Source organism: Chiloscyllium punctatum, chromosome 11, assembly GCF_047496795.1.
Source record: "Chiloscyllium punctatum isolate Juve2018m chromosome 11, sChiPun1.3, whole genome shotgun sequence".
NCBI classification, from domain to species: Eukaryota; Metazoa; Chordata; class Chondrichthyes; order Orectolobiformes; family Hemiscylliidae; genus Chiloscyllium; species Chiloscyllium punctatum.
The window spans coordinates 42876208-42892095 of record NC_092749.1 but is presented as its reverse complement, the minus strand read 5'-3'; the positions used below and the strand labels follow the sequence as shown (position 1 = coordinate 42892095).

Here is a 15888-nt window from a genome sequence, read left to right as displayed (position 1 = left end):
ATCTTTCATCACAGCATTTTAAATTATATTGTATATTTTCAATTGCTTTTCTATCCACCTTGTATTCTAGTACAGGGAATAGGCTAACTCACTTGGCTGGATGGCTGGTTTGCCATGCAAAGAGATGGCAACAGCATAGTTTCAATTCCTGCACCAGCTGAGATTACCATGAAGGACTCTGCTTCTCAACTTCTCCCCTTGCCTGAGTTAACCCAACAGTTAACCCGCCAGCAGTTCTCTAAAGAGAAAGCAGTCGAATGGGACTATAGCTGCTTTACTTATTGTAGCACTCAAAACTATAGTTAAATCTCTTATCAATGTGTCATCTAAAATTTGTTCAAGCTCATCATTACCTTTTCGCTGTTTGCATCTTTCACAAGGATTTATAACCTCACCTGTTTGAGCATGCAAAAATGTTCGTTCTTTCTGCTCTTCTCAGTTTGAAATGTCACCCGTTCTACTGTTTAGTTCCTTTCCCTAATTTTATTTTCAGTCCAGTATAGTTTTCTCATTGGCAATTTTCCCAATGATCATTCTTTTTAAGAAGGAAATACTTAAGGCAAAAAATGTAGATAGTATGTGATCGTTTCTGTTACTAAGTTAACCTTCCCGCGGTTATCTTTCTTAAAATGGCCATCCAACACGCTAGAACATCTCTGTTGCTTTCCTGCCAAACTAACCCATGTGCTAATCACAAGGTATTTTGACACATTGCTATTTATTCATTTTGGCACAATAATCTAATGTACCTACTGCGAGTTCCCAATGTAAATTCATGCCGACTAATGTGATGCTGTTAACTTTTTAAAAAAAAGATTTTAAATCGACAGTCTTTGTTAACAACATTTGCCCTTTTTCTTTTAATGTGCAGTCTGGACATTTTCGTTTGCTGTAAAGCGATACCAATACCTTTTGTTAAACCAGTCATTTTGCTGCATTATAATGTTAACATATAGACCTTCGGCACTGAGAAATAAGCGAATATTATGGTCGCTAGATACGTAAGATTCCTGGCCTCTTTACTAGACTCCAAGGGTAATAGTAAAATGTTATGTCTTGAGACCATTTTTCACCCAGACTTGTTGAAATTTCTAACCCAGATGCCTAGTACATTATTCATTACAATTTATAGTTTGGCAAGTAAAGTTAGAATTTAACTCAAAAATGAATTTTGTTTTTAAAAAAAAAATATTGGACCCCACTATTATTACACTTGGGCTTTCATGTCTCATTCTCTTCTTACTTTATTCTAGGGATGATCAGGTTTTGCTGAAAATGAGCAATCATAAGCTGCTGAAAATCATAAACAAAGTCAATGTAAAGGGAAACTAGAATTTTGAAGGAGTTTATACCAATTGTATTTTTTTAATCAAGATCTTCTACATCCAAAACAATGAGTTTAATCTGAACTAGATGACTGGGTATGACACTCGTGGCCCCATGAAATGCTTTCTAAGACTTTGTTTAAACAATGGATTGAAATACATTGCTTTTATGATGTCTACATGCAATTAGTTTCTTGACCCCATTATAGCCTTCTATCCTTCATCAAAGCCTTACAACATTTGTTTTATTTCCTCACCCTAGGCTGTTCTCCCTAATCAGGTTCACTCTCCCAAAAACATTTCACTTTCAATTTTCAAAGCTAATTTGCAGAATTTCCATTAATTTCTATCTCTCCAATGACTATGTGACCAAAGCTGATCTTCAGACAAGTTAAGGACTGTATGAATTGGCTTTTCTAATTCCTTATCAAGCTAGTAAAATAATTTATTTGCTGAAATAGGTGTTATTCTATTTCAAGCACCAATGGAGTAATGTACATGTTTAAGCATCTTTAAATGAGTAGATGAAATGAAAAGCCTAATCCATTTTGTATTGTGGTTGCTAGTTTTCAGAATCTACCAGTTCCTCAATGCTGAGGCCTAAACTGACTGTAATCTCTTCTAATATAGATAACCCTGTCATCAGCTAAGAATTAATATTCTACTTAATTGTTCCTCGGAAAATAGAACCTTAAGCAATTTCCAGGAAAACACAATTTGCAGCACGAACCTATGCCTTTATTAATTTTGAACTGCTTTTGTATATCTCAATCAGTAAGTCATCTAGCACTCTGTTGTTGAAACTTGAATTTTCCCCAAATCCAGGCAAAAAAAAGCACCTAGAAAAAATGTTGCAAGACTTCTGATAATGTGCACATATTGGCCAGCAATAACTCATTGTTTTGATTTATCCCCAACTTTTGCAAAATTTTAGCAGACCTTTCTGATTTACCCTGCATTGTCTTTTTAGTTTTGTCCTTCTCTCATTATTTAACTTATCCCCCTTTCCTTTTCACTTGCCTCCTCCTTCCCTTTCTCTCTCTTCCCCCCCACCTCCCCTCCCCCTCCCTCCGCCCCTCTCCTATGATAAGAGCATCTGATACATGGGAATGCTACCACCTGCAAATTCTCCTCCATGCTACACACCATCTTGACTTGGTTGTACATCGCCGCCTCTACATTAACATGGGGTTAAAATCTGGAATCGTCTTCCAAACAGCACTGTGGGTGTACCCACACTTCAGGAATTGTAATGGTTCGTGCAGGCAGTTCACCACATCTTGATCTGAAATTGAACATGTTCAGTAAATATTCACCTAGCCAGTGATGCCCACATCCCATAAACAAGTATCAAAAACAACTTTCCAAACATTGTCTGTACCTAAGAAGTCCATTAAACCTATTGAGTCTGGGTTCGACCCCTATTGTCTGAGCTGTTGCTTAATCATCATATGGCAATGCATTGACCTCTTAATATTTATCATTGATTGTTAAAACAAAGATAACCCTTAGATATTACAGTTCAGCTCTAACAATTCTCAGGATGTTGATGGAATCCAGAACAGAGTTCACTCATGTTTTACTTCCATGAACTTTGACAACTTGGCTTCTATCATGGTCACCATTTACTAAAATTTATTTTACTTCCATCTTTGTATGTGACTACTATCTTTTGAATAATATAGAGCTCTTTGCTTGTTTGTTTGGTATTTCCCTGGTGATTTGCAGTAAGGACATAGTGTGGTTGGTTTGTATGGAAAAAGAAACTCCAGGAACAATTTTTTTTTCAGTTAATCTGTTATTTCGCTTAGCTGGAATTACCTTTTGAAACTTTGGTAGCATTTAATGTGACATCTTTCTTCCATATTTTGTTTTCTGCATTGGGGATGTTTGCTGGAAGCATGAAGGATTTTTTTTAACATAGCAGCAGTAAATGATGGGAATGTTCAGCAGCGCTGGCAGCATTTGTGGAGAAAAACAGTTAAAGTGGTGAAGTTAGGAACAATCTTAATATCATGAAACATAACTGCAATATTCTAACTGTATGTTTGCATCACCAGTGTGTAATAATGGGAGCCAAGTTCAATAGCTCCCTTAAAGCAAGTGCATGCATTCTGGCCTTCAATTAACCTATATCTGTTGATTGTGACGAATGAGTACACCAGTATATTGCTGCCTATTCATTTTATTGATTATAGTGCTAACTGCTGTTGGTATTCCTGGACACATCAGCAGGGGACCAGTATTGTAAGTGACTTGCATTATTCAAAATTAGCCTATAAACACTTGAAGGAGAGACCAAGCTTAAATTAGAAGAGTATCTTCATTAGCATCTCCATGCAATCAATTAGCAGGACTGTGAATGTCTTTTCAAGTAATATGCTAGCATGCACATCCTAAAAGTAAACATCTGAGGCTCCCTTTTTTCCAAGAATTATAATTAACTTTGAAATAGTACCCTAAAAATGGGAGGGGAATTTCTATTTTCTCTTTAAAACAATATAAGCCTTATTCTTTGCAGCAAGCACTTGCATGCTATGATAAGAAATGGGCTTTCAGTTGGCTGGAAATACAAAAGTGAAAGGCATTAGAATAATTTTTGAACACATATTTACACTTCTAACATAAGAAATGAGGAAAACAACATGATAGATAGTTTAAGCTTTTTTTAAGCTGGGAGTAGTGTATAGTTGGATTAGGAAAGAAAGACTTGCAGTGATATAGTAGCTTCATGACATCAGGATGTCACAAATGCTTTACAGTTAACAAAGGTTTTGGTTTTGAAGTGTCATCATGTACAATGTAGGAAAAATTAGGAAAAAAAATAGTTAAAGTTAACAAACAAAATGCGGGAGGAAAGTGGTTAATGGTGGCAGTGTAGATCTTTAAAAGAAACCTGTTTTTGCTTTGTATTGCTTAGGGCTAATGTTTTAGCTACATTGCCATGACATGAGTTGCAGCATGTCAGTACATGAGCTCGTATCTTACTCTTTGGTGAGGACTGGGAGAATGTGGTATCAGAGTTTGGTTACTCACCTGTTATACTTCAGTGCTTCAGTATTGGAGCCACACTCCATTCTTTTGCAGAACCTGTATTATCCATGGCTAAAAACATGGAAATTGTACATTTCTTCATTTTTACATTACACAATAAATTAAATTGTGTTTTTATTAATCAAATATCATTGCACATTTATTGCCAGTGTTCTTTTTAGCTTCGTTTCCATCTTACAAATATCCTTTTGCAAGCTTCTTTGATCTTAAGAATTCACTATGCTTGTTTGGGTATCCCCTGAAGGTTTCAAATCTTCTCTATAATCTATATGTAAATTATTGAAGTGGACAATGAACAGAGGTGTTCAGTAGCACCATCACCAATTCAAGTTCCTTTCATATTTGAGTAATCTCGTCTGTGATACTATTACCATGTGCTAAATTTTGCTTAGCAACTTGACCTATGTATATTCCTTTCCAGTCTCTTTGGGCAGAATTTTCTTAGGGCCTGAAAATGTTTTTTATGATGAGATTTGTGATAGAATCACAGGGTAAGTCTAGGGTGGACTTATGTAGACATTGAGAGTAATCCATTGCACTGCCTTTGTATTTGCTGAGTGGTAAGGTGAGTTTCTCATTAGTCAGTGGCAAGTAGCAGTGTTATAACCTTTTTAATGCTGCAGCTTGCCTCAGTTGGATACGACTTCTATCTTATTACATTCCAAGCAAGCAAAGTGTCGAGAACACTCGATACAGAAGTCTGGTCAGGAATAGCAACTTCAGCTCACTGCTGGTTGCGTGGAAACTCCATGTTGCTCAAAATCAAATAGCATGTCTGGGATGATCTGTGGGTACCAGCCCCAATCACTCCTCATCCAAGGACATTGGCATCCAACATTTGCCCCATCTTCATGATCATCATGACACCCCTCCAATCCACTTGTAGTCCATTTTGGAAGCAAAGACTTGCATTACATGGCACACCAGAATCTCACATTGCAAGACTCCTGCAAGGGCATCTTTGAGTGCAGTGACTGGTTTTCGGCTTACAGATTGAATCAGGCTGTATCTCAGGACTGCTGACTTATCACCTACCCGCATGTTCACAGCATCCATGCCTTGCAAGTGACCATGTGGGGAAAAATGGATGTGACTGGTTCTCAGTCCATTCAAGGAAGGTGGGTAGGCATGACAGCCCACAGGTTGGTCATCTGCTTGGGCTGCTCATCTGCTTGGGCTGCTTAATTGTCAGTGGATCCGTCTATCAACATTCCTGGGAGGGAGCAACAGTTGGGGACAGTGCACATGGTCTGAGAAATTGCATATCATCAGTCAGGGAGCTGAAAACATAAGAACTGGAGCAGAAGTAAGCTGTCTGGCGCTTCGAGCCTGCTCTGCCAGTCAATAAGATCATGGCTGATCTTTTTGTGGACACAGATCCACTTAGCCACGCTCTCACTTGTATCCCTTAATTCCTTTATTGTTCAAAAAGAAAATCTCTCTTAGCTTTGAAAACGTTTACTGAAGTAGCATCAACTACTTCACTGGGCAAGGAATTCCATAGATTTGCAACCCTCTGGGTGAAGAAGTTCCTTCTCAATTCAGTCCTAAATCTGCTTCCTCTAATCTTGAGGCTTTGCCTTCTTGTCATGGTTTCACCTGTCAGTGGAAGCATCCTTTCTAATTCTACCTTATCTGTACCTTTCATAATTTTGTTTCTATAAGATCCCCACCTCATTCTTCTGAATTCCAATGAATATAATCCTGTCTACTCAGTCTCTCCTCATAAGCCAACCCCCCTCAACTATGGAATCAACCTAGTGAACCTTCTCTGCACCCATTCCAGTGCCAGTCCATCCTTTCTCAAATAAGGGGACCAAAACTGCATGCAGTACTCCAGGAGTGGCCTCACCAGCACCCTATACAGCTTCAACATAACCTCCCTGCTTTTAAACGCAATCCCTTTAGCAATGAAGGATAAAATGCCATTTGCCACCTTAATTACTTGTTGTACCTGCAGACCAACCTTCTATGATTCATGCACAAGGGCACCCAGGTCCCTCTGCACAGCAGCATGCTGCAACTTTTTAACCATTCAAATAATAATCCTTTTTACTGTTACTCCTACCAAAATGGATGACTTCGCATTTATTAACATTGTATTCCATCTGCTCGACCTTTGCCCTCTCATTCAAAGTATCTATATTCCTCTGCAAAGTTTCCCAGTCCTCTGCATATTTTGCTCTGCCACTCGTCTTCGTGTCATCTGCAAACCTTGACATGCTACACATGGTCCCCAACTCCAAATCATCTGTATAAATTGTGAATAATTGTGGTTCCAACACTGAGCCCTGAGGCACACCACTAGTCTCTGCCAGCCAGAATAGCACTCATTTATCCCAGCTCTTTGCTTCCCGTTGGTCAACCAATCCTCTATCCTTGCTGCTACTTTATCTGTAATGCCATGCGACCTCATCTTATGCAGCAGCCTCTGTGTGGCATCTTGTCAAAGGCCTTTTGGAAATCTAGGTCCACCACATCGACTGGATCCTTGTTGTCCACTGTGCTTGTAATGATTAGATTAAATTAGATTACTTCGGCCCAAAAAGTCCACACCGACCCTCCGAAGAGCAACCCACCAGACCCATTCCCCTACATTTACCCCCTTCACCTAACACTATGGGCAGTTTAGCATGGCCAGTTCACCTAACCTGCATGTTTTTGGACTGTGGGAGGAAACCGGAGCACCTAGAGGAAACCCACGCAGACACTGGGAGAATGTGCAAACTCCACACACAGTTGCCTGAGGTGGGAACCCAGATCTCTGGCACTGTGAGGCAGCTGTGCTAACCACTGTGCCACCGTGCTGCCCACGCTTCATAGAATTTCAAATTCCAAAACACAGCAGTCAGGGGTTTTGTCAGCTCATCTTTGGGGACTGCTTGTTGAAATCGGTCAGATGTCTGAGGTGAATACAGTCTGTTCTTCTGTAATGTGGTAGTTACATTCTCGTGGGACTTAGAGTTATAGGAAATCGTGCAATAGAAATAATGGAGTCTATGGGAAAAACAGGTTGAGGGGCGGACTACCAAAAGTATCAGAAAAAATTGAAACACAAATAATAATCCTGATACAAATGATAGCACAGTCAATTTAAATGTTGATATCATATACTTTAATGAAATAATACAATAAATTTAGCACATTACCCTGAAAAATTGGAAAGTAACTTGGAGGGATTTCTGAGTTTGCTGAGTTACAGTACTGTATTAAGACAGGGGCTGTGGGTCATCAGCATTATCACTTCCAGCTGCAGGTTTGGTCACCAACTGAGATTTATTTCACCTGGATAGTTCCTGTTTACATTCCTGCAACTTGGTCCTTCCATATTTGTGGGAAACACAACAAGATTTGCAAAAAACAGGGTTGAAAATTACTGAGTACAGTACTGTACGTTTCAGGAAGCACTCTAGTTTAAAAAAAATTGTTCACCAATTATGTTACATCCAAATTGCGTTGACGAAATGTGCATTATAGGAGAATGACCTGTACAGTTCTGGGAGCCTTTGGTTTGTTGTGGGGAGAAAGGAGGCCTGTAGAGACAGTGGGGTGATAACTGCCAAAAGGGGTGAGTAGTCTCAACTGAGGGGGGAAAGCAGACACATTTGGAGAGATAGAGACAATGACGGTGATGAGTAAGATTTCAAGGTAAATGAAGGTATGCAGATCAGCATTAAGGAGTTGATGAGTTATATGACATTAACCACCACCATGGCCTCCATAGTGAGAACATACAGGAGAAAGATGGACATCACTAAGATATAATGTTCAGGAGTCAAGAGAGTGTTGGAAACAAAGTTTAATGCTGTGGGTTTCCACGTGGGTTTGGGTTAGAAATAGGTTGTCAGGGTAGAGAGAGATAAAAGATAATATGGCATTCTCTGGGGGAGGTGGAGCCTGGTACTAATGGTGCCAGCAACAAGCTGTGTTCCCTGCCACCACATGCCATTCTTTAGATATGAAATGCAACTGACTTGGGCAACTATCAAGGTGGGTGAAGTCAGTGTCATTTGGGAGAACACCCAGGATCAACGTCTGTTGGATAGCAGGACTTCAAATGGGGCAAATACATAAAGCTCGTCCTTCCAGACTCTAGCTGTATATAGTTTACAATCATTTCCTCACCCATTTGCATGTAGAGCAAACCTGTTTAGATGTCAAATGCTGGTCAGAAGCAAAGTGCAACATTCCAATAGTGCTTGCAAATTAAACATTGTCACTGCTGCAGAAGTTAGCAGTGATAATTTAAAAGATTAATTACTGGCCAAGTGGGTCCCATCACTTATAAAACTTCCAAGGTGCTGCAGGACAACAGTGACACCACTACATCATTTGTCATTTATGTGTCACGAAAGACTGAAAGCAGTGACAACTTGCATGATTGTGGCTCTGGAATAGGGACGGGTTGAGTTGGAGTGTATTAGACATTCCCTTTTTGATGTAATGTGTTGGTTGCTCAGTTGATGAGGCACATTCAACTCGTGGCTCAGATGCTGGAGCTGCTGAAGATGCAGTTCCTCTGCTTGGGTTGGTCTGGGCACCCTCTAGTATAAATCAGAGAGAGTGTAGGCATCATCCTGGAGAGATGTGCTCTGCACACTTGGAGCAGAGAATGGGGTGATGTGTTGGACGTTGAGGAACTGCGGGCAGAATTTCAAAGAGAAGGACAGGACACTGGGAAGAAGAGTTTTGCTGCATTGGCTCCAACCAGTCAGCCAGGATCAGATTGATACCCGATTTCAGTAGATGTAAGCTGAATGCAGAAAACCATCGTGGAATGTAAAATATGATTTGGTCGTATTGCCAGCATTTTGCTTGTGAACTTCAGCCTCTGTCGGTTTTGTTGGTGTTTGCTTTTGCTGGCAGTCAATAAAAGCTTTTGTCTGGAGCTTACTGATTGTTTGCCTGGATGTGATGGCCTCCTACTGGGCAGTAACAAGCTGTGGGTGTCTGTTGGGCTTTGGGGGCAGAGTAGCAGTGACTTAAGATGTTTAAACGGGATGTAGTTAAGGGCAGGTAAAGTGTGTGGCATGGCTGTTTAACAGCAACTAGGGTGAGAGGATGGATTGCATGTATGAGGAAATGTCAGCCATGCCCAGCTGTGAGCAGTGATCAGTGTGTCTTTGTGGCTGCTATGCCATTACATTGCTCATGAGTGGTATCGCCAGGCTATACCATTGCAGTGCTGGGGAAGGACGTTGCCAGATTGCCTTTTAAAGATGGTGCAGACTCCAGGGATGGCAGTCTTATGTGGATATCCAGTGAATGGTAGGTCATTCCAGGAACAGTGTACGGTAAGATGGCGAGAGAATCAAACAAGCAGGACACCATGGTGTGGTGTAGATCGTTAATGATGCGGGTTTGATATAATTTGGTTAGAAATCTCACTAAATCTTGGGGTGAAAAACCTTTCAAAAAGCTGTGTAACTTACATTTAGCTAAAAATCATAAGATTCAGTCCTTTATTTCCTGACAACTTACTTTCCTAGCTATCTTGGTGTCATCTGCAAATCTAGCTGCCATATTCTTCCTGTTCATCTAAGTCATTAATCTAGTTAATAGTTGAGGCTCTAAAATCTATTCCTTTTGGAACACCACTAATTGCAGCTTGCCAGCCTGAAAATGATCTATTTATCCCTCCTTTTTGCTTGCTTTATCAATGCTAATATGTTAGCCACTACACCATGAACTATTATTTGTATAGCCATCTCTGAAGTGGCACCTTATTCAAATTTCTAAGACATTGGATAATTTTATCACAGATAACAACCCACCCACATTGCATTTTTACCATGAGATTATTAATTAAGTCTATCTTTATGCATAATATTAGACCTAGAATAACTTTATCCCTAGTTATTCTACAATTTACAGTTCTGGGAAACTGATGAAAGCATTCAACAGGTTCCTATTCCAGACTACCTCTTTCAATTTGGTTGGTCCAGCCTAGATAACGATTACGTTATCCCATAATTATGACATTGCTTTTGTTACATTCTCAAATTGTCTTGGTCAGTTTTCTCTCCAGTGATATAACTAGAACTTGAAGGTACAAAAGCTAATTCCACCAGCCTTTTCTGATCCTTGCCATATTTAGTCTCTAAACATACTGGTTATACTACTTGATACACCAAACAAGATTCCTTTTCACCAATATCCTTGCCTTATATTTTACTATTAAGGTCATACCTGTTCATTTTCGCACTGTATCTTTTTTAAAAAATGTTGTATGTCCTGAAATGTTTACTTCCTTGCTTTGAGTCCATTGTAAATCTGCCTCCAAATTATGATGAGAGTGCAATCATTTTATCTCTATCTGTACCACTTGTTCACCTATCTTATTCCAAATCATTTGAGCCTTCACACACAGATCCAATGATGTCATCTTTATATTGCTATTATTAAATGGACTCTACCTTCCAGTGCAACTATTGCCATTAAATTCTCTTCCTTCTTGTCCACTGTTCCCATCGTTATGCGAACTAATACCCTGTTATTGTGTCTAACGTTCTCTTTACATTTTTAAGTCTCCCTTTGTTTGAATCTCACCTCATCTTTATACTTAGAAACCTATCTAATTCAAACTATATTAGTGCCTTAGGCACTTGGGCTTGCAAAAGTGTTGAAATTTGATTCTATTTTTGTGAAGTAAACAGGATCCCTACTGTTCTACTGGACACTCATGCATTGTAGTCAAAGCTGTTTTATAATTGGTTTTAGTATATTCTAAGTAGTTCCATTTTCAGTTTAAAAATCTGTCATAATATTCTGAGATCAGAACATTTAATATTTGTTGCATTATATGACTTCTTCATGTAGCTAAATATATGTGATAAACCACCAAATGATTTAACTCTTCCGTAGAATATTCCTACTTAGTCATTATTTTTTCATAGTGATTTGTTGTGATGTGGAAGAGCTCTGAAAAACAGTACAACAAATTGAAATAGTTGAAGTGATTTTAACCCTACTTGCCCCATTTCATCTCAGTTTAAAATCTCCTGGAATTTAGCCAGTGACATTGTACTGTCTTCTGCAGGTTTCAGTTTTAGCCTGATAGTCTGAGTAGATACATCTAGTACCATAAGATCTATCTTTAAAATATTTGACATTACATCATTGTTGCAATAAAACTGAAATGCTGAGATTCTGGAATAACAAAAGTATTGGACATACTCAACAGCTGAGAAATGTGTTGCTGGAAAAGCGCAGCCGGTCAGGCAGCATCCCAGGAGCAGGAGAATCGATGTTTTGGAGAGGGGGTGGGGGTGGAGAGGTCGGGAAGAAGATTGCAGGTCAAGAAGGCGGTACTGAGTCTGAGGGTTGGGACTGAGATATGGTGGGGGGAGGGGAAATGAGGAAGCTGGAGAAATCTGCTTTCATCCCTTATGGTTGGAGGGTTCCTAGGCGGAAGATGAGGCCACCTTATCTTAGTCCCAAACCTCAGACTCAGCACCGCCTTCTTGACCTGCAATCTTCTTCCCGACCTCTCTGGCCTATCACCCTCACCTTAACCTCCTTCCACCTATCGCATTCCCAATGCCCCTCCCCCAAGTCCCTCCTCCCTCCCTTTTATCTTAGCCTACTTGGCACACCCTCCTCATTCCTGAAGAAGGGATTATGCCCGAAACGTCGATTCTCCTGTTCCTTGGATGCTGCCTGACCTGCTGCGCTTTTCCAGCAACACATTTTTCAGCTCTGATCTCCAGCATCTGCAGTCCTCACTTTCTCCGACATACTCAACAGGTCAGGATGTGTCTAAAGAAAAGGGAGCAGAGTTGTAGTAATAACTCAATGAATTTTCATCAGATTGTCTCCACAAATACTGCCTGACCTGCTGGGAATTTGGGGGATGTTCTGTTTTCATTTCATTGTGTGGGATGCTACCTTGCAGTGTAATGGTTAGCATAATCACAATAATTTTCACTATATGCAAGTGCAAACTCTTTCAACAAAGGCACTAAGGCTGTCACTCTTGGAATAAATAATATTAGATGTGATTTTGTAAGGTTGTAAAATTATCATCTTGCCTTTTTTTATTTCAGGGCAGCCAACTTTGCGTGAAGCCTATTCCCTGTCTTGTATAACAAATGGGAGCCCAATGACCAGGAAACCAATGCATAGCTCAGCTCTGTCTGTTGCCAGAAAGGAAACGCTGTCTTCTGCTGCTAAGAGGTAGACACTTGTATTTTTTTTAAGATGTATGTAACAAAGTTGTAAAGAGAAGCCTTCATAGAAATCTGATGTTTAAGGTATAGGGCTCCAAACTGTTGAAGATTAAGATCGTTGGATAGTTTTTATATGCAGTATTAATGGGTTTTAAATTTGAACTAAACCATGTGCATGATATACTGATTCATTCGTGTTGATGAAATGATGTGGAGGATGTGTGCTAGATAATATTAACCATGTCAACTAAAACGTAAGCTGCTTTTCATTGATTGGGGTGCATTTTGAGTTCCAGTGCTGAACTTATTTACAAGGAACATTCATTTATTGCTCTCATTTTTTGACACAGGCTCACAAATTCTGCCAAAACTTGTCCACCTCAAAGATCTGACATAAATCACCAGCATTGATTTTAGTAATTACCAAGTAGACTGTTTTGATCTTTTGCACAATGGTGTCGAAAAGATAGAAAGAAGAGGCTTGCATTGATAATGTTTAGTTGTGCTTACAGGAATGATATATGATCATAAATATATAGCAGTTTAATTTTATAAGTTTCCTTTTATGTTAGTGTCAGTGGGGGAGTTATTCAGGGACAGTGATCATAATTCTATTAGTTTCAAAATAATGATGGAAAAGGATAGACCAGATCTAAAAGTTGAACTTCTAAATTGGAGGAAGGTCCATTTTGATGATATTAGGTAAGAACTTTCAAAAGTTGACTGAGGGCAGATAGTCGCAGGTAACGAGGTGGCGAGAAAGTCAGAAGCCTTCAAAAATGAGATAACAAGAATTCAACAACAGTATGTTCTGGTTCGGGCATGGCTGGTAGGTGTAGGGAATGCTGGATGACTGGAGGAATTGAGGTTTTGGTCAAGAAAAAGAAGGAAGCATATGTCAGGTATTGACAGCAGGGATCGATTGAATCCCTAGAAAAGTACAAAGGCAGTAGAAAAATACTTAGAGGGAAATCAGGAGGGCAGAAACCTGAAATAGCTTTGGGGAGTAAGGTTAAGGAGAATCCAGCAGGATTCTACAAATTCATTGAGGATAAAAGAGTAACTGGGAGCGAATAGGCTCCTCAAAGATCAGCAAGGCAGCCTACGTATGGAACCACGGGAGATGAAGGAGATATTGAGTATTTTTCATCAGTGTTTACTGTAAAGAAAGATACGGAGAGAACTTGGGGAAATAAATTTTAACATATTAAAAAATGTCCATATTACAGAGGAGGAGGTGCTGGAAGCCCTAAAATGCATAAAGATGGATAAATCCCTGGGACCTGATCAGGTACACCCTGGCTTGTGGGAAGCTAGGGAAGTGATTGCTGGGCCCCTTGCTGAAATATTTGTTTCATTGATAGACACAGGTGACATGCTGGAAGATTGGAAGTTGGCTGATGTGGTGCCACTATTTAAGAAAGGTGCTAAGGAAAAGCCAGGGAACTATAGACCAGTGAGCCTGACATGGTGGTGGCAAGTTGTTGGAGGATGAAGGTAGAGCAGTGGATATGATCTATATGGACTTCAGAAAGGCGTTCAAAAAGGTTCCTCATGGTAGACTGGTTAGCAAGGTTAGATCACATGAAATAGGAGGCGGGTAAGGTGTTTGCATACCGAACTGGCTTGACGGTAGACAACAGAGGGTGGTTGAGGAGGATTGCTTTTCAGACTGGAGGCCTGTGACCAATAGTGTGCCACAAGGATCAGTGGTGGGTCCACCGCTTTTTGTCAATTATATAATTGATTTAGATGTGAGCATAGGAGGCATGGTTAATAAGTTTGCAGATGGCACCAAAATTAGTGGACAGCAAAGAAGGTTAACTCAGAATGCAACAGGACCTCAATCAGATGGGCCAGTGGACCGAGGAATAGCAGATGGAGCTTAATTTTGATAAATGTGAGGTGCTGCATTTTGGGAAGTCAAATCAGGGCAGGATGTAAGCATTTAATGTTAAGGTCCCAGGGAGAGTTGCTGAACAGAGACACTTGGAGTTCAGGTTCATGGTTCCTTGAAAGTATAATTGCAGGTCAACAGGATAGTGAAGAAGACATTTGGTATGTTTGCCTTTATTGATCAGTGCATTGAATATAGGAGTTGGGGGGGGTCATGTTGCGGCTGTACAGGACATTGGTTAAACCACTTTTAGAACACTGTGCAATTCTGGTCTCCCTCCTATTCTGAAGGATATTGTGAAATTTGAAATGGATCAGAGAAGATTTACAAAGATGTTGCCAGGGTTGCAGGATTTGAGCTGTGGGGGTGGTGAAGGGGGGCTATTTTTCCTGGAGTGTCAGAGGCTGAAAGGTGACCTCAGCGGTTTATAAAATCAGACGGTCATGGATAGGAGAAATAGACAAAGACTTTTCCCTGCGGTGGGAGAGTCCAGAACTAGAGGGCATGGGTTTAGGGTGAGAGGGAAAAGATATAAAAGGATCCTGAGGGTGGTGTGTGTATGGAATGAGCTGCTAGAGGAAGTGGTGGAGGCTGATACAATTACAACGTTTAAAAGACATCTGGATGGGTATATGAATAGGAAGAGTTTAAAAGGATATAGGGCGAATGGTGGCAAATGGGACGAGATTAATTTAGGATATCTGGTCAGCGTGGATGAACTGGACCAAAGGTCTGCTTCCATGCTGGTCAGCTCTGTGACTCAGACTCTGACCAAAATTATGTTTAAATGCATGCAAACTTTTCCATATGATTTTGATTGTGGTAGAGTTTAACATTTTATCCCTTTCTAGGGCACTTGGATTTCCATTAGGAAACATCTGGTGGATGTAATTTTTGTAGCTCAGGTTGTAGGTTTGCTCGCTGAGCTTGTTTCGTCATCATGCTAGGTAACATCATCAGTGAACCTTCGTTGAAGTGCTGGTGTTCTGTTCCTCTTTCTATTTATGTGTCTCAGTCATAGAGATGTACAGCATGGAAACACACCCTTCGGTCCAACCCGTCCATGCCGACCAGATATCCCAACCCAATCTAGTCCCATCTGCCAGCACCCGCATATCCCTCTAAACCCTTCCTATTCATATAGCCATCCAAATGCCTCTTAAATGTTGCAATTGTACCAGCCTCCACCACATCTTCTAGCAGCTCATTCCAAAAACGTACCACCCTTTGCGTGAAAAAGTTGCCTCTTAGTTCTCTTTTATATCTTTCCCCTTTCACCCTAAACCTATGCCCTCTAGTTCTGGACTCCCCGACCCCAGGGAAAAGACTTTGTCTATTTATCCTATCCATGCCCCTCGTAATTTTGTAAACCTCTATAAGGTCACCCCTCAGCCTCTGACGCTCCAGGGAAAACAGCCCCAGCCTGTTCAGCCTCTCTCTGTAG

General features: G+C 40.3%; 1 protein-coding gene across 4 annotated transcripts in view; it reads left to right on the top strand.

Annotated features, from left to right (window-relative positions):
* The window catches only part of LOC140482933 (echinoderm microtubule-associated protein-like 4), a 290517-nt gene that overhangs the window by 155089 nt on the left and 119540 nt on the right, over window positions 1–15888 (top strand). For all 4 annotated transcript variants that reach the window (XM_072580689.1, XM_072580688.1, XM_072580690.1 and 1 more), the window contains exon 3: window positions 12425–12554. In XM_072580689.1, coding sequence (XP_072436790.1) covers window positions 12425–12554 — 130 coding nt within the window. The remainder of the gene's footprint in view (window positions 1–12424; window positions 12555–15888) is intronic.